Raw genomic sequence first — 18,926 nt, 5'->3', positions numbered from 1 at the left:
ACACAAAACTCTAATTGATGATGATGATGATGATAAATAATGGAATTGAAGCTGGGTGGTATATGATTGTGATTCCAGCACTTAGGGGGTACAGGCAGGAGGGTCAGAAGTTAAAGGTCAGGCTAGAAAGATGGTTCATCCCTTAAGAGCACTGCCTGCTCCTCCAGAGCACTCAGGTTCAATTTCCAGCATGTGACAGCTTAAAACCATCTGTAACTCCAGTTCTAGGGGATCCGACGCCCTCTTCTGGCCTCCTCAGACACTGCATGCATGTGTTGCACAGACTTACATGTGACAAAACAGTCATACACGTGAAGTAAAAATCAATAAATCTTTTCTAAAAAGTTCAAGGTCACCAGGAGGTGGTGGTGCATGCCCTTAATCCCAGTACTAGGGAGACAGAGGCAGGCGGATCTCTGTGAGTTTGAGGCCAGCCTGGTTTACAAAATGAATTCCAGGACAGCCAGGTCTCTGTCTCGGAAACTCTGTCTCGGAAAACAAAAACCAAACAAAATGAAAAGTTCAAGGTCACTTTTGGCTACATAGAAAGTTGGAGAGCATCCTAGAAGGAAAAAGGGGGCGGGTAGGAAGGACAGGAGGGGGGATCAAGGCAGGGAGCGGGGACAAGTGTCCTCTCCCGGCCTCCCTTTGGCTAGATGGATAACGGCTGTCCACCGTGAACAGCTCACCTAGACCAGGCACCCTACCTCTGCCTGACCCCTAGAGCCTGGCTTTTTTTGCTAGGTCTGTGAGTATTTCTTTTCCATATGACCTTCTGTGAGTCACTTCTCTACCCAGGGACTCAGTTTCTTCTTGCAGGATGGGAGAGAGGGACCTTGGACACAGAGGGGTTAAGTTATTTTCCAAGGCGGCAGAGCTCAGGAGTGGAGTCCAGCCTGTGGCTTCCCCGCACTGCTCATTCCCTGAGCCCTCCCGGATGGTCTGCGGGCTGGGAAGAAGACAGACACCGGGTAGGTGGTCCTGAGGTGCTGTGTACTGCCAACTGCAAAGCCTACCAACTGGGAAGGAACCCGGAGAAGGAACGGGACACTACACCCAGCAGACTCCCTGGTGGGGGTCACCGGGACTGACCGAGTGCCAGGAGCTTTACACGTGTCATCTACTGTAATCATCGCGTCAATCCCGCGAGGCTCCCAGAGGATAAATGGCTTTACCTGGGGTGGCATAGCTGATAAATGACAAAGCTAGGATCCCAGCCAGCTGTATCTGCTTCCCAGACTCTCAGCTCCCGGAGACTGCTGTGGCTGGGATGCTTTGTAGGCTGTATAAGAGTGGCATCAAGTTGGAGGGGTTTAATGTCTGTATGTGCGTGTACACAGGTGTGCGTGTATTGCAAGAAGCTGGAGGTTGATGGCGGGTGTCTTCTATGATTGTTCTCCTTATGTTTTGGGACAGGGTTTCTCACTGAACCTGGAGCTCATGGATTGCGCTAAAATGACTTGCCAGTAATACCCGGGGATCCTCCTGTCTCCCCGCACCCCCAGAACTGGGATTACAGACATGTGCTCCTGCACCCAGACATGTGCTCCTGCACCCAGCTCCTCTCGGGTCCTCATGCTTGTCCGACAGGCTCTTTCCTAACGGAGCTGCCTTCCTAGTCTCAAAGTCTTAAGCAAAAAATTCTTTTCTTTTTGCTTGAAGTTGCTGGGAACGGCGTCCAGGGCCTCGCAGGCTAGTGCTCAGCTGTGTCCCCAAGCTGTGCAGAGGTTCCAGAGCAGGGCAGACGGCAAACCCACTGGTCACCCCAAGTTAACTTTTGTCAGGACCCCTCACAGCTTAGGGTCACAGGACTGAGATCGAGGACACCCCACCCTTCCAGACTGTGCCGCTGTGTAGGTGCTGAGCAGTCCTAACCGCCTCTTCTGAAACAGATCTTGCTGCTCTTGTCCAGGCAGATGGATCTGCAGTGGAAGAGGTGATTGACAGGTTGCAGGACCCCCCACCAGGATAAGTCTTGGGAGAATACCAAGAGATCATGAATAGTGCAGCTTGTCACACATCTGGACCCACTGGCAGACCTACAGGACCTCTGGCCCCATGAGGATGGGAGGCAAGTTGGGGAGAATGCGGTCATCTGTATTGGTGGCCCCCAAGAATCCCGAATTAACATACAGGGGCTCAGTAGAGGGTACAGGGGCCTGTATCTTGAAACTGTTTGTTTGGATGCTAGAGAGGGCATGGGCTGAAAACTGAACAAGGCTTAGGAGGAACCAGGGTCGTGGAGTGGGAGACTTATCCCGGGGAGTCAGCTGGGCCTTAAGTACCTCCTGCCACAGAACACACTCTGTTAGCCCCAACCCCATCCACTGCCAGCTGGCCAGCGACCACCTTGATGTAGCGTAATGAGTTCCGTGTGCGTCTGTAAGAAGCCAGCTAAGCTGATCCGGCCGGCCCGCCGCTCTCATAGCCTTCTCTCCCTCCCAGCTTTCAGCTCATGTGGGTCACCCTTCCTCCATTTGTTCCTGGCAAGGGTGGCAGAGAAGGGGCTGGGCAGGGACAAGAGACAAGGCTTCTGGGAGGTGCCATCCCATTGCCCTTTTCCAGAGGCTCTGGGTAGGGCTGTGCAGCAGCCCTTGGCAGCCTCTCTGCAAGAGCAGTGGGTGAGGTCCGTGGACTGGCAAGGCTCCAGCCCACCCCGTCCCCAAAGCAGGAATAATAACCCCTGCTGGCTCAGGGAGAGCCCAGTGGGTGAAGGCAGGACTGGATGGGAATCCAGGAGGTTTAGGCTCAAACTTAGTCTTTTATGTTGAGATATTTCAGTTTTTCTGTTTGTTTATCCACTGTTCTTTTTTAAATTTTTGAGATGGAGTCTTATGTTGCTCGGATTGGCCTCCGACTTTGTAAAGTTTATTATGTGTATGTGTGTGTATGGGGGTGGGGTGCATGCATGCTGCATCGTGCATGCTGCATCCTGCATGTAAGGTCAGAGGGCAACTGTGGAAGTCCGTTCTCTCCACTATGTAGGTTCTGGGGATCAAACTCAGGTCATTAGGCTTGGCAGCTAGCTCTGTTAACCTGCTGACCCTGGCCTCCAATTCTCAATGTAGTAGAACATGGCCTTCGAATTCTTGATCTTTCTGCTTCTCTCTTTCAAGTACAGGAATTCCAGGTATTTGCCATCCCACCTGACTCCATTACTTACCTATTTTCATTTTTTTGGAAACAGGGTTTCTCTGCGTAGTCCTAGAACTTGTTCTGTAGACCAGGCTGGCCTCAAACTCACAGAGATCCCCCTGCCTCTGCCTCCTGAGTGCTGGGATTACAGACATTTGCCACTACCACCTGGCCCATTCATTTCTTTTAGAGATTTATTTTCATTATTTTTATTATTATGGAGGCCAGAAGAGGGCGCTGGATGCCCTGGATCTGGAGTGGGTGCTGGGAACCAAACTCTGGTCCTCTGGAAGAGCCACGGGTGCGCCTAACCTCTGAGCCACCTCTTCAACTCCTTATCTATTTTTAAGACTGGTTCTTGCTGTGTATCCTGGGCTGGCCTCAAACTCAGGATCCTCCTGCCTCAACCTCCTGAGTGCGAGTATATGCCACCACAACCTACTTACGAGTCTTGTCTTAACCGCTAACTTGGTGGGTGTCTCTGAACAGGCCACATGTGTGAGTTCTGAGGGTCCTCCCACTCCTGACAGGCTTTGGATTTGTGAACAAATGGGAAAAGGTGCTGTGAGGAACAACAGCTTGCTGCTAAACACACTCGGTTCTGGGGTGCTGCCCTCCCTCCCCCGGCCAACGCGGCTTTCCATTCACAATAGGGTCTCAGGCCCAATGAGGTTGATGCCCAAGACATCTGGCTCAGAAGAGCAGTGACGGTGAGGAGAATGGGTGTCTCCAGCAGGAAGGCTAAGGTGATGGTGAGCCCTCCACCCGGGAGGGACGCAAGTGTGAGCTGGGGGAGGGGCATACAGAAAGCGGCCCCTCCTTAAGAAGCTTGTCAAAGACAACCCCCCCAATCTTGGTCTCTAAGTTCCCTTATCCTGACCCCACACCTAGCCCATGAGGCCAGGCCACAAACTGTTACCAAAGCTCCTTGGAACCCCAGTTCAGGCCACTCTGACCCATCAGTGGGCTTGCAGATCGACCCCATCAATAATTACACAGAGACCCCCCTAGCCTTGCCTGGGTCTGAACCCTAACTGGCGGGAGAATAATCAGAGAACTCGGGAGTGAAGTAGGGCGTCACCGCCTGCTTCGGGCTGGGTGGGGAGGGAGGGCAGGGAAGCCTAGTGACTCGAGGCCACTCTCGGAAGGTCGGCGAGGCCTTGTGCAGGGCATGTCGCAGGCGCCCGAGGAATGCGCGGTGCCTGAAAGAATGAAGGAAGGAAGGAGCAGGGTGCGATGCAGGCGGCCGCCGGGCCGAGTCAGGAAGCGGGGTGGGGGGGCGCGGCCAGGCTGCAGCGGCCCGAGCGCCGATGGGGGCAGCGCGAGAGCAGTGGGGTCAGCGACTCGGCCGGGCAGGGGGGGGGGGCTGCTCACCCAGGCCGGGAGGTTGGGAGCTGCAGGCCGCGCTGCTGGCAGAAGCGGCGGGGGCGCCGCGAGGCTCCGGATGGGCTGCGAGCCCCGCCCGCAGGCTGCGGAGGGAGCCGGAGCCAGAGTGGAGCCAGAGCTCAGACATCCGGGCGCCAGCGAACACCTGCGAGCGGCCCCCAGGGCCCGCGGGGGGCGGGAGAGCGCGGGCGCCCGGCCGGGGGTGGGGCCGGGCTGGGGGCGGGGCCCGGAGCCCCGCCCTCCCGGGCCCTGGGCCACGTGGGCCGAGACTCTTGCCCTGCCCAGGCGCCGGCGAGCCGCTTCTTGCCTGGAGGCCGGCCATGGGGTAGGGGCAGATTTGCGGGAATGCGGGGGATAGAAGTTTTAAGGGTGCAGCCTGGGGACCTGGGGGAGAATGGCGGCCAGGGACAGCGGTAACGATTCGGAAGTCTTAAAATTGAAGAGTGTCCCACGCTGTGTGCTAGAGTGGTTGGTTGTTCCTGGAAGGCCACCAAGTGTCACGGACATGAGTTTGAATCCCTGCTTTGTCACTTAGGAACGGTGTGGCCACGAGCTAATCGAGTATTTCGAATATATATATATTTATATACATTCAGCCCAAATGTCGGTGCTTCAGAGCTGTGACATTCGAGATCGTCTCAAGACCCTCAATGGTATAGCTCAAGGATCCAGGGGGATGGTTTATGTGTGGTCTTTCATGTGAACCATAAAACTTCCAGGGAGGTACCATCATCCCATTTCATACAGAACTAGGGTTCATGTTTTGTTTGTTGCTTTTCCGACAAGCTCTTACTGGGCTCCCAATTTGTGCCCCACTCACGGAGTGGCAGGGGAAAGAGCCGTCTGAAGTAGAAATGAGAACATGGGCTTTGAGGCTAGAGGAAGCTGGCCTTCTTACATACCATCTCCCACTTCCATGCTGTGACCTTGATAAACCTATTCAAGATACCCACCTTGCTGATTAGAAAAAAGATTAAGATGAAATGGACTCAGCGCACCTGGTAGGCACTCCCCTTAACGATTACAACAGAAGACTATCTCAGAGGTTTCTGACCTAGGGCTAAATTGCTTTCACTCTCTAATGACTAATGGATTGGCGGGATGGTCCCAGCTTTTGTCCTGGCCACCTGAACTGCTCAGCCCTGGGAGTCTTGACAAGCAATTTCCTTGGAATTAGCTTAATAATGCCTCGTAGGTGTGTGATGCATTTCAAAGAACTTTCCCATCATTATCTTCCGTCCTGGGAGGCAGCTGGGCTCCCAGAGAAGTGGCTTGCTCCAGGTCACATGAGCCTGCACTTCCCCTGGTCTTCACTTCTAAGGGAACAGAAGGCAAACTACTGTGCTACAGAGTAAAGGCCCCTCAGAACCGTTGCCTGGTACAGATGTGGAAACTGAGGCTCACAGGAGGCACAGTCTTCAGCAAATTCAAGATTTTCACCCTCGATGGGCTGTATCCAGAGAACACAGCACAGCCTAGCACAGGATCAAAGGTGGATGTACCGAGTCTTAGGTTTATTTGGGGCAAGGGTTTCTCACGTGGGAACCGAGGGCCTCCAGAAGGGTGGAGGTCTGCTATCACTCTGCAAAAATGTATGTGTGCTTTCTAAAGGAGTCGCCTATCTTCCATCAACTCAGAGGAAACCAGGACCCAGAAGAGGTTAAAAACTACTCATCAGACTGTAGGATGATTGGCAAAGACAGAGGTTGCACCCCCTCCTTGACCCTGGTTCACCCCAAAAAGCTTACTAGGGTCAAAGCATCAAGGGTAATGCCATGACCTGTTGTGAAATAGAAGAAACACCTTGCCAAGGCCCAGCACACAGATGCGATCATGTAAACAGGAATTCAGTGAGGCCAGGAGCCGGCTGTATCCCACCTGGGGAGGCACCGTGTTGGGGGTAGATAGATGGGACATGAGTGGATGTCTTGCCTTTCGCTCTACTCCCAGGCCTGACCCCAGAAAACGGCCAGTCTAAGGTCCTAATCAATCGCGTCCACCAAAAGACTGGTCACTCTTGTCCAACTCCCAAGTCAAGGTTAAAGCTTACTGAGCATTAAGGGCACTTGTAGCATTGCTTTATAGCCAGGCTGCATTCCCGAGTGGCTGCAGATTGAGGAAAGGCCTTGGTTTTAGATTTAGTTTCCAATAGTCTTACTATGTAGCTCTGGCTTCTCTGGAACTTACCACCTATGCGGATGGTTCCAAACTCAGAAATGCCCCTCAGCTTCTCAAGTGGTTGAATTAGAGGTGTGCATCACTATGCCCAGCAACCCTGAGGTTTCTTTTTTCAAGTTTAGAAGTCTGGGAGGAAGCCAGACCAGAAAGCATGAGGGAACTGAGACCAGGCCTGGCAGTCAGTTTATTCATCCCTGAAATGGGCTCACTTTTACTACACCCCCAGGAAGGTATCACCAATAGTTTGTAGCATCTAATGGCCACTGCCAGGTTTCAAGGGACTGAAAGAAACTCAGCCTCCCAACTTGCTGGGTGGCTTGCAGCAGCTTTCTGTGATTGATAGGGTAGGGTTGCGGTTCCTTGCTCTCAGCCCCCAATGGATTTGGGGATTCCCATTCTTAGCCCTTTCAAATATCCACCCTACCTCTCAGCTTCAGCTGGGAAACTTTTTCAATCCTAAGAGGGCATGCAAATTTGTTCCTCCCGAGATCCCAGGATATTTCCTAAAGACAGCCACATAAGACTTAAGAAATGGGGAGACGGGCGCATGATGTCATACACAAAGTGTTCAAAAATTGTTTATTATGCAAAATGTTAACTTTTATAAAAAGTTTAATACACATCACATGATTACAGAAAGTCACCTTCCTGTAAAAAAGGTACAAAAGCTATATACTCTATTATAGAGTTCATAATCAGGGCAGCAGAGCCGTTCTCCAAGGTCAGAAAACCAGCTCTTAGGCTGCCTTGGCAGTCGCAGGGCAGCCACGGCCCCCCTTCTCAACACCCCCATTCTCGGAAAAGCCAGTCTTTTAAGACTTAGGAGTCAGGGTGGGGACAGGGTGACGTTGCCCAGCTGCTGACCAGCGCTAGCTAGCTCTTCAGGCCACCCAAGTTCAGTCCTTCGCTCTCCGGCTCCCGGTCCAGCCTCGAGGCAGGGGTTTAGGGGAAGTGAAGAAGGCTGGGCGAGATCGAGGCTCATCCATGCCCTCGGGCTTCCGGCCGGAGAGAGGGTCCCAGAGTCCCAGGGTCCCAAGCGGAACGGGCGCCAGCACCTGCATTCTGGGCGGGGGAGAAGAGAAGAGTGAGGGAGCCGCCAGTTTCCGCCGAGCGCGCCCAGGCGGAGGCCGCCGCAGACTGGCCGGCGCCAGGGAGGAAACTCGGTCTCTACCTCCAGCTGATAACTCCGCGCCCCACACAGCCTCCACCCAGTTGGCGCCAAAGGACCACAGGCGGAGCCACCACTCCCCCTCCCGCTTGGAAATGACACCAGTGGAAAGGGGGCTCCCCTTTACTGAAAGACTGTTTGGTGGGATCCGCGCGCCCACTCGCCCAGGGCTTTGGCCACCCGGGGTGAGCAGAGGCAGCGTGCTTTAGGAATGCACGTGATATTGACATTGGTACTGTCCTTTAAGTGACCACGGATAAGCCTCTTGCCTCTCTCTGGTTTGGATTTCCCTAAACCGAGGAAACTCTAAGCCTTGCAATGTTCTGTCAACCACGGGATTTCCCAAACAAGCCTCCCTCTCGTCCCGGTCAGAAGAAAACTTACCGGGAGGTGACAGGACCGCCGGGTCAGTGGCAAAAGCTCCTCTTGTCGTTGGAGATCACAAGTTCCGGAGTGAGCTCAGATGTCTGTCAAAGGAGGATAAGAGAGCAGTTAGCCAAGGCATTCGGGGACTCGGTGGGAGAGACCTGCAGCATCCCCCAGCCCGCACGATCAGCTCTGTTCAGCCCCCGCCTGGCTCCCTCGCGCACCTGGATCGGGAGATGCGGACCGTCCGGGGGTCCAGGCGCCGGCTCTGCCAGGACCACCTGCAGGTCGAGGATGTAGTCTATGACACGCTGCAGGATTTCCACCTGGCTAAGCTGAGTGCCTCGCGGGACTCCCGGCACCAGTTCCCGCAGGCGCGAGTAGCAGTGGTTCATGTCGTCCAGGAGGCTAAGCGGCTCCTCGGCCGCCGGGCTCTTGCCGCGGCCCCGCGCGATGGCCAGGCTGCGTTCCGACAGACAGCACACCGCCTCGTAGCAGCCGCGCACCGGGCTCAGCGCCTTCATGTTGGAGAGTGTAGCTGGAGGAGCCGAAGGGAAGACTAAAGCAGCAAACAGTCCGCGCACGCCTGCTGCAGCGGGCTCTTATAGAGTCAGCGCTAGGACACACCCCCTTATTCAAAATAGCCTGCCCAGGCTCCACCCCCGCCCGCCCTGGGCACCGCCTCCCCGGCCCTGGGCGTTCACAGTGGGTTTAAATTGCTAACAGGCTTCCTCCGCTGGTCTGACGCCGAGGACCGCTGAGCCGCGGATGCGAAGAATGAGGAAGCGCTGATACTGAGGGGAGGCGGGGCTTTTCAGCCAGTAGAGATTTGAAAAATCACTTAAAACCATTAACTTTAAGAATTTGCCTTTTCTGGCGGCGTACAAGATCTTTGAGCTCCCCTGCCCTCTGCCCAACACTGGTTCGAACCCACAGCTTTGAGGTCATCATAAATCCCCAAAGGACTCGCTCTTTCTCTCTCTCTCTCCCCCCTCTTTCCCCCTCCCTCTCTCTCTCTCTCTCTCTCTCTCTCTCTCTCTCCTCTCTCTCTCGAATTTTCAAGGGAAACTTGTAAGGAATTAGTGCCGCCTTGTTCCCCAATTTGCTGCTCGTCTGACCTCCAGACTCACTGGCGTCGGGAATTATCTTGTGACCAGAGGGGAAAAAAATTAATTGCGGTGAAGCTGAGGTTACAATGAAGAAAACAGATTTGGGCTAGGCGCTGAGATTGCAGAAGGAGGAGGGGAGGGGAGGTTTGAGCAAAGAACACTATTTATTTGAGCAACAGGGGAAAGGGGGGTAAGAGAGAGAAAAGCAGCCTAAACCCAAGCCTTTTCCATGGAGAAAGAAAAGCACGGGCCGTTGTCCCATGGACCCCTTAAAGAACTAAATATACGCCCAGTTGTGCTTTGGGAGTGAATTTGATTATGATTTTGGACAAGGTTTCGGCTAGGGAGGACTAGAAGCAATGATTTCTATATGAACTCTTTAGAAGCCCCCCTACACACACACACACACACACACACACACACACACACACACACACACACCAGTGGGACAGCAGATCTCTTCTGACTCTTGCTTCCTCATTTTGCACAGCCTCCCTCCCTCCCCACTCTCCACGTTCTGTGCAGAAGACAATAGCAATTTCATCGCCCTGTTGTCTGTCCCCTTCTGTGGTGGCAGGGCAGCCACCTGGACACGATTATTCCTGGTCCTGCTGAAGTAGCTCCATCACCTCCTGAGAGACCAGGAAGGGCCGGCCGGCAGGCAGGCAAAAGGACATACTACACTCCCGTATTGCAAAAGGACAGTGCACCCCGGATTCCTTGCCTGTCTTCTCTCCACTTCCCAGGCTCTGAAAACCCTGTAGCTCCAAATTCTGGTTTCCATCTTGGAAAAGACCAGGTGAGGCTGTCCCATCCACGATTGCTTTCTTAATCAGCCTACTGAATATTTACAGAGTTGCTTCACATGAAACAGGTTCCTGCTCTCAAGAATCTCACAGTGTCCAGGGGCGAGATTGACACAGGGAACAATTAAGTGTTCAGTAGTGTGTGGTACTGATCCACAAGACAATGGGACCTCTGAGCTGGGACAGTTCCAATAGTGGGAAGGACACTAGGAAGCCAGGACCCTGGGTTCAATCAGCCATCTCTGCTAGCCATTGGTCATCTATGTAGAATCTTCAGCAAACCCAAGATACCCTGGCTTTGATTGTCTTGTGAGAGGGAGAGAGAGAGAGAGAAAGAGAGAGAGAGAGAGAGAGAGAGAGAGAGAGAGAGAGAGAGAGATGGCACTTCAGGATTGTTATAAATACTTTCTGACTTGAGAACTCTATGCTTGGGTGACAGTTGGACAGGGCGTGTGAGATGTCCAAAAGGCTGAGAGAGGACATAGAAAACATGTCCAGTATCACATCACAGGTAAAGCCTTTTCCATCACGCTACCCGGCCCTGGGTCCCAATAAAAGCCTCTGAAAGTTTTCTCCAGAGAATATTAAGGTTCTCAAGGACAGCTCTTTCAGGCTCAGAAAGAGGGAATCTAACCTGTAAAAACACAAATCAGTCTCTATATGCCGAAGAAGTCGACTGGCAGCCATTTGGTCACGGGAAGGGAAATCTCCGTCGCTGTGAAGACTCCTGAATAACTAAACAGAGGACCCTTTCTTTAGCTGTCTTGAAGACTTCTGTATGTTTGTTCAAAATAGTCAAGCCAAGAGCTTCTGGAAAAATCATGGCCTTCAGTACCTGGCAGACCTATGTTCAAACGCTTTTACAGTGTGAACTTAGACCAAATTATTCTCTGTGCCTCAGTTTTCCTGCCTGTTAAGTGGAGCTCATGAAACTGACCTTGTTTGTTTGTGTGTGTGTTTATTTGTTTACCTTCCCCCCTTTTTTTGAGACAGTTCTCTGTGTAGCCTTGGTTGTCCTGGAACTCACTCAGGCTGCTCTCAAATGCAGAGATTCTTTGCGTCCCTAGTGCTGGCATTAAAGGGGTGTGTCATTACACCCAGCTCTGACCTCGTTTATTTAAAAAAAAAAAAAAAAAGGGCCTTTAATCTCAGCACTCAGGAGGCAGAAGCAGGCAGGTCTCTGTGAGTTCAAGGCCAGCCTGGTCTACATAGCGTTTTAGGACAGCCAGGAACTAAACAGTGAGACCTTGTCTCAAAAAAGAAAAGACCGTGAAACACCGTTTATCTAAGACGCATCCAGCATGCTCTCTCCAACAGCGTTAATTCTTCATAAGGCCAAGCATGTGGGCTTCAGCTCAGCCCATCCAGTGTCTGCTCTCTCCTCTCTCCTCTGGAGTCCTCCAGTTCTACCTCTGTTGCCTCAGGCTTGGATAGCGGGTTTGCTGGGTTTACGGCTTGCAAAGTACCTTCAAAGCATTTATTATTTCCTCCTGATGCTCCGAGGCTGAAATGGCCATAGGCTGTGTGGGATAGGGCAGAAGGGTGCAGTGGGGTTATCTAGCCATATTCTGTCCTTTTCATGCCAAGAATTCACCTTTGGACGCAAATCCTTTCTCCCCGGACCTTACTTTGGGGGAGGGGAAGAGAAGGGGGCTTGACCTTTAAGGATCTTTTCTGACTTAAGAATCTAAGTCTGAAAGGAGTGGTTTTCGATTGGGTTGCGAACACTGAATAGAGTTTAAACCCCAAAGACTCCTCTCTGCCCTGCACAGCAGACTGGCCGGCTCGCCCCGGCCTTCTGCAACTTGTTTAGCGGTGGCGGGGCCTCAGCCTCTTACTCCAAACGCCTCTGAACTTTCTGTTCCCAGTTCTGCTCCTTTTACCAGCTTTTTCCCCCCCTCTTGCATTTTTTATTTTTATGAAAGGATGTCATTAAGGCTTTTGTCTGCGCTGTTTTTGTTTCAGAACTTTTCCCACAATCCTATTTTTTGTTGAGGAATCCGCTCCTTTGCCCAGCTGTGGGTCCGGGTCCCACAGCTGTGTTGATCTAAGACTCAGCCCCAGACAGCCTGGCGCCAGGGTGGGACGTCATGCGTTCACACAGGGATGCGTGTCCCAGGCAACCTTTCCTCGGGCAGTCACCGGCCGGCGACTGCCTCTCCCACCAATCAACGCCCGACACCCGAGATAGGGGCGGGGCCTGCGCCACCCTAGCCGGCGAGCGGCTTGTAAATCGCAGATTCTGAGACCTTGATAACGTCCCCTGAATTGGGGCCCTTTAAAGTCCCCCTTTCTCTCTTAGTTCTTTTGTTTACCCCCTTTCTTTCCACCTTTCTCCTTTCTATCTGTATGTAGATAAATTTTCTTCTTCCTTTCCCCCTCTTAACTCTCTCCTCCTAGTGTCAGGAATCATTTTGTAAGCATTTCCAGGAACTGCATCTTCCTCTGCCAAAATTATAAAAAGAAAAAAAAAAATCAATGTTGTGCTCTCTGATTTTTTTTGTTGAGGAGCTGGCAGAACTGTAAGCTATTACTGTTTCGTCTTTAGAAATTTAAGACGTGGCGGCAGTGGGGTCTCTGGGCTGTGAATTTCAAAGTCAATGTCATGATGATGAGGATTGCAGATGTCTTGCTTAAACTGGGCTTCTGTCAAGCTAGCTAGCTATCTTTTCTCCGTGTGTAGACTCGGGGATCCAGGGACCTTAGAACCTTGTCCAAGGTTATGGCGAATGTCTGTGACTGACCTGTGGCCAAGATCCAATCCTTCTGCTCCCTGACTCCCTGACCGCTCTGGCCCTGGTTCTCATAAACGTTAAGTACTCTATGTCAGTTTAAGGTTCCCAGAAGTTGTATTTAAAATTTTTTTGTGCAAGTGATATATGTATATCTAAGCGGTCATGTGCCACGATGTCTGCATGCCACAACATAATTGAGGAAGTCAGAGTACAACTTTGGGAATCCAGTTCTTTCCTTCTACTGTGGGTTCAGGGACCAAACTCTGACCGTCATTCAGGCTTGCAGGACAAGCACCTTTATCCACGGAACCATCTTGCCAGCCCATGCATTTTCTGGAGTCTACCTATTTGTTCAGAAAGTAGCCATAAAGATGTGCTGAGTGCTTTCCAGCCATACACTGAGAGCTTATCTCTGCTCCCCTCAGCAAATCTGAACCCCAAAGTACAACCCCAGCTCCAGAGGCTACAAGGAAGGCATATTCTAGTACTGCCTAGGCTGTCCACCTTCGCTCCTCCCTTACCACCTCTGTAAAATTGGGGGGGAAATAATATTTACCCACCTGACAGCTGGGAGGGCCAGAGGGGCCAGAGGATGGGAAGTAGTTACTTTTATGTGATATGATGTGTGGCTGGGGATCCAAGGTGTCCCTCTAAGTTAGTGCTTCCCCTAGAGGCAGTTCCCAGAAATGTGGGCAATACTAAGAGAGGCAGTATAGGAACATGGGGACCTAAGTCCTTAAAAAGGCAGAGCTTTTAGGGGATTTTGAGATGGACTCTCCTACACTTCAGGAACACTCAGCTGTCACCACCACTTCATCATGGTTTTGTTGAGTCCTGTTTGCCAAGAACGGCTTACCTACCCTTTGTTGGTTTGGTTTGGTTTGGTTTGGTTTGGTTTTTACAGAGCTGGGGATGGAACCTGGGGCCTTGTTAGTGCTAGGTGGGCAGTCTACTCACAGCCTCAGCCCTGGCCCTGCATTTTCTCATTGACTTTTTGTTCTGAGAGAGTCTCACCATGTAGCCTGAGCTGTCTGTCCTCAAGCTTAAGATTCTCTCACCTCAGCCTTCCGAGGACTGGGACGAATATGCTCCCCCATGCCTGGCTTCACTGACCCATTTTGTGGATGCGTAGAAAGAGGCTCAGCGAGGTGAATGTGCTTTCTACTAGGTCACATAGCCATTCCGTGGTAAACCCAAGATTTTCATCCTGTCTCCAAAGCTTCTACCCTTCCAAAGGACCTCTCGGGAATTATAGTTATTACATGTATTCATATATTTGTGTGTGTGCACGACATGGTGAATGTGTGGTGGCCGGAGGACAGTTTATAAAGGTTGCTTCTCTCCCTCCACTGTGTGACTCCAGCGGATCAAGCTCAGGTCCTCAGACTTTGTGACAAGTGGCTTTACTATATGAGCCATGTCACCAGCCCCTGAGAAGGTTGTGTTCCACCAGATAGAGAAAAGTAAATTGGACCCATTGGGTAGGGTGACAAATAGTAAGGTGCATTTGTTTCAATGCCATGGATAGAGCTTCAGAGTCCTGCAGTGGTAAGCACACTGTCACCGTTCCAGTTCTCCTTGCAGTGTGACACTTCCTCTGAAGTCACACAGCGGCTACTGCTAAATTTAGGGGTCAACTTTGGAGCTCACTGCCTTCTTCTCCATCTTTCAGCCACGCTTAGTCCAGCCACACCATCCTAAAACTAACTGACCCCTTATTTCACCAAACGATCATTGACCATGGGATGTCCCAAGGCTGGCTCTACCCCCAGGCACGGAGTAAGCCAAAGGGGAGGTATTTTCTGAGCGCCTATCCTGTGTGAGATACTCTACTGAGACACTTCATTGAGGGGAAGCTGTAGGGTTTTTTGGAGACAGGGTCTAACTATGTCGCCCAAGAAGACCTTGAATTCATCTGTGTCCCTTGTAAGTACTGGTACAGATAACTTTAAATCTTGCAGGCCAGAGCCTGGTGGTATATACTTATAATTTCAGCACTCAGGAAGCAGAGGCAGGAGGATCTTCACAAGTTAGTGTAGTGCAATGCCTCAATGGATAGAGGCACTTGCTGAGCAAACCTGAGGAAGAACTGAGTTCAATCTAGAGTCCGTGCAAAGGTAGACTGAGAGAATCAGTTCCTCGAAGTTGTCCTCTGACCTCCACACTGGGGCTGTGGCTTGCAGAACCTTAAACACATCACATATACCCCTACACTTTAATAATAAAAAGAATTTTTGGCCGGGCGGTGGTGGCACACGCCTTTAATCCCAGCACTCGGGAGGCAGAGCCAGGTGGATCTCTGTGAGTTCGAGGCCAGCCTGGGCTACCAAGTGAGTTCCAGGAAAGGCACAAAGCTACACAGAAAAACCCTGTCTCAAAAAAAAAAAAAAAAAAAAAAAAAAAAAAAAAGAATTTTTGTTTGTTTTTTGAGACAAGGTTTCTCTCTGTAGCCCTGGCTGTCCTAGAACTCTTATCTGTAGACCAGGCTGGCCTTGAACTCAGACATCTGCCTGCCTCTGCCTCCCAAGTGCTGGGATTAAAGGCATACACGTACTACCACCACCAGACTCCCCCCCAGCCAAACAAATTTTTTTTTTTTTTTTTTTTTTGAGACAAGGTTTCTTTGTATAGCCCTGGTTGTCCTGGAACTCGCTGCGCAGACCAGGCTGGCCTTGAACTCAGAGATCTGACTGCCTCTGCCTCCCAAGTGCTGGGATTAAAGGCATGTACCACCACCACCGCCCAGCTGCAGCAAGAATTTTTAATACAGCATACTTCACTAATCTTCGGGTCTTGCTCAGAGGCCATGCTAATCTTCTCTGTATTATTCCAACTTTAGTATATGTGCTGCTTAAGTGAGCAGACGCACACATTAAAAAAATAAATAGCGACAACTAAGTTCAGTTCTACCCCAGTAATCATTAACACTTTTGAGATATCAACGCTTCAAGATAAGATTTATATTTGTTTTCATTTTTATTTATTTATTTATTTATTGGTTTTTTCGAGACAGAGTTTCTCTGTGAAACAGTTCTGGCTGTCCTAGAACTCACTCTGTAGACCAGGCTGGCTTCGAACTCACAAAGATCTTCCTGGCTCTGCCTCTGGAGTGCTGAGATAAAAAGTGTGCACCACCACTGCCCGGCTTTGGTGTTTTCTTTTGAGTCAAGTCTTTGTACCCCTGGCTGGCCTGGAACTCATAGGTAGACCAGCCTAACCTATAACTTGTGAAGATCCTCCTGCCTCTGCCTCCTGAGTGCCGAGAGCATAAGTATATACCACCAGGCTCTGGTCCGCAGGATTTAAATTAGAAACGCTGAGCCTGGGAGGTGGGAATGTGGTGCAGAGGTGAAGCGGCCCTGGGGTTTGATGTCCAGCACTGCAGACAAAATGAGAATGTGAAAGTTCAAATTCAGGTTGTCTTTTGGTCCTGTGACTCCCGGGGTGTGATTCTCTCTCTCTCTCTCCAGCAGATAGTTGAGTTTTGGGCTTCAGGAAAGGGCCCGGAAGGATGGTGAGGTCCAGAGTCCATGCAAGGAAAGATGAAGACAAAAAAGACCTTGAAGAACAGTGTCCACCCTGCCCAGACATTGTCCTGCTTTGGCCTGGGGCCCAGCAGCAGTTCAAAAGCTGCCAGGGGAAGGGGAGGGGAGGGGAGGGAGGGATGGGCCTGGCCACAGGGTTGACCCTGCCAGAGAGGAAAGGGATCTCCCACCCCTAACTGGGCCACAGCCCTGCAGAGAGCTGGAAAGGCTGGGATGCCAGAAGGCAGAAGAGCTGGACTGCAGCTCTTAGGGAGCCTCCTGCAGGCCACACTGCTCCGAGTATGGAGTCGTGAGTCACCAAGCCCACTGTGTGGCAGCGATAGCGTGTGCTGAGTGTCCGCCACAAGTTTGACATTTCATTTGTTTCTTTAGGTTTTATGGGACAGTGTCTTGCTATGTAGCCCAGGCTGTCCTCAAATTCTCCATCCTCCTGTCCTACCCAGCCTTCCTGATTATAGGCTGTGTCCCACCAAACCTAACTGAGCAGGCATTTTACATGTATCCTCACCCTAAATCCTCACATTGACTGAGGCTGGAAGAGGTGAGGTCATCTACCCAAGGTCACACAGCTAGCTGCTGGGAGCCAGAAAAGCGAGGGTTGCAAACTTAGGCTTTGGGCGTGGAAATCGAAGGAAACACCTTTGAAGCCCACAGAACTTCTGGGGTCAGGCAGCGTGTGTGTGTCTTTGAATATGAGCGTGTGCTGTGTGTCTGGGCCCCAGGTGAGGATTGCATACAGCCGGATTTAAATGCAAGCTGTCTGGCTGAGGATGTAGCTCATTGGTAGAGTGCTTGTCTAGCATACGAGAGACCCTGGGCTCTATCCCCAGCCCATAAAACGCAAACATTCATCTCGCTCAGTCCTTCGCAGGGCTGCAGTCCCAGCCTGGGCAAACTTCTATGTGCTCAGCCCAGGATGAGTCCTTCTTCCTGAAATCTCCTGGCCAAGAGAACCATGGGGAGAGGACTCTGGTGGCCTTTTTCTCCATTTCCTCTCCATTGCCATCCTCCCTGCCTGCACCCCGCACAAAGCCTGATCTTACACCCTATAGCTCCAACCCACCTTCATGGGAAGCCCCAGCTTGGCCTGCACCCCGCGATCAGGCTGTCCCTACCGCCCTGGCCCACCTTCCCGGGCAGCCTCAGCTCGGCCAGCACCCCGGCAGCCCCCACCCCAGCGTTGGCGCGCAGCTGCGGGACACACAATCGCCCGCGCCTCCTCCCCGCCCCCCCGCGCAGCCCCTCGTTCAACAAAAGCCGCTTTCTTTTCCCACAACAGATTAAAGACCAGGAGGGGGTGAAAAATAGCTTCTCCAGCCAGTGGCGGGGGAGGGGCGCGGGAAAAGCTGGGGCTTTGGGGACGCTTTGATGGCGAATGTGTGGGAAACCCGGAGGAATGCGGCTGCTCCGACGGCCGCAGCGGGGCCAGGCGCCGCCAGCAGGGTCCGCCCCCGGGGACCCGGGCCCCGCGCCCGCCCGGCCCCGCGCGCCCGAGTCTCCTGCCAGCGCTGCCTCCATCCTCCGCCCCTTTTCTCAAACTCTAACTTCTCCCTCTTCCCCGTCTTCGCTCTCTCTGTTCTGGTGCCCCCATCTCTTCCCCTCATTTCTGGCCCCTTCCTCTCCCTCCCGAGGCCTTTTTCCGAGTCGCCCTCTTTGTCCAGGGCATTCTTTCTGGGCCTTTGTTTCGGCGCCTCTCTTTCAGGGGCGCCTTCTCAGCCTCTGCCTGTGGCTTCCTGGGATCGGGGGTTGGATGGGTTCAGCGTTGCCTCTGTCCCCGTTTCGGGACAGGGCTGGGAAGAGGGCACCGGGCACGTAGGTGGTTTCAACACCTCCCCACCGCGTGTGAGAGCGGATGGGGGCAGAGCAGGGAGATCTAGGCCCGCCTCGGGGAAGACACTTAGGGAGACTGAGTCAGCTAAGTCAGGAGAGAAATGGAGCAGAGAGCCCTTGGAGACCTCCAAAGGGTCACAATTATTTTCGCCTCGGTTTAAGTCTCTGAAAGGAATTCCTGGCTCAGGACCGGATAGTGGTCCTGGGACTCTGGTGGGAAGTGGGTTGTCTCCCTCCTTGCTGTAGTCTTTTGGACAGTCGTGGGGCAGCAAGAGACTGGCTCAAAACAAGGGCTTCAGGTGGAAAGAACCCTTCCTAGTCAAGACTGAAGTCCCCAAGGAATCTCACCCCCGGATTCCTGCGAACGCAGCTCCAAGATTGCCAGCACAGAGGAGCCCTTGGCAAATCCACCCTCCTCCCTGAGCCTCAGTTTCCACACTTGTAAAATGAGAAGCTGGATCAGATCAGTGGTCCTCAGCCTTAATTTCACCCACATATCCCGAGAGTCAATAGATGGCAATGTGTTGCTTATGTTAATCTGTTTCTTCGTTTCGTCTTTATGAAAGACAAGCATTCAGTCTGAGTTCTGATTAGAGTGGTTCATTATCACTCGTAGCCGGTCTAATCAAGTACACTCTGCCTCTAGACACCCTGGACAGTAACCTGGG

The 18,926-nt window shown here is 52.1% G+C and overlaps 1 protein-coding gene and 1 non-coding gene across 2 annotated transcripts; both read right to left on the bottom strand.

Moving 5' to 3' along the window:
• Positions 1-7,264: 7,264 nt before the first annotated feature.
• Id3 (inhibitor of DNA binding 3) lies at positions 7,265-8,821 on the bottom strand. The gene is made up of 3 exons (XM_006980829.4): positions 8,458-8,821; positions 8,252-8,334; positions 7,265-7,761 (listed from the first exon to the last, which is right to left on the bottom strand). The coding sequence occupies exons 1-2, from the start codon at positions 8,755-8,757 to the stop codon at positions 8,275-8,277; spliced, it is 360 nt and encodes a 119-aa protein (XP_006980891.1). The 5' UTR covers positions 8,758-8,821; the 3' UTR covers positions 7,265-7,761; positions 8,252-8,274.
• Positions 8,822-15,643: 6,822 nt separating this feature from the next.
• On the bottom strand, positions 15,644-15,746 carry LOC121827703 (U6 spliceosomal RNA). Its single transcript, XR_006070018.1, has one exon. It is a non-coding gene; the product is annotated as a U6 spliceosomal RNA (small nuclear RNA).
• Positions 15,747-18,926: the final 3,180 nt, after the last annotated feature.

The sequence above is a fragment of the Peromyscus maniculatus genome, chromosome 2, assembly GCF_049852395.1.
Source record: "Peromyscus maniculatus bairdii isolate BWxNUB_F1_BW_parent chromosome 2, HU_Pman_BW_mat_3.1, whole genome shotgun sequence".
In the NCBI taxonomy this organism is placed as follows: Eukaryota; Metazoa; Chordata; class Mammalia; order Rodentia; family Cricetidae; genus Peromyscus; species Peromyscus maniculatus.
This window is presented reverse-complemented; position numbering and strand designations above follow the sequence as displayed.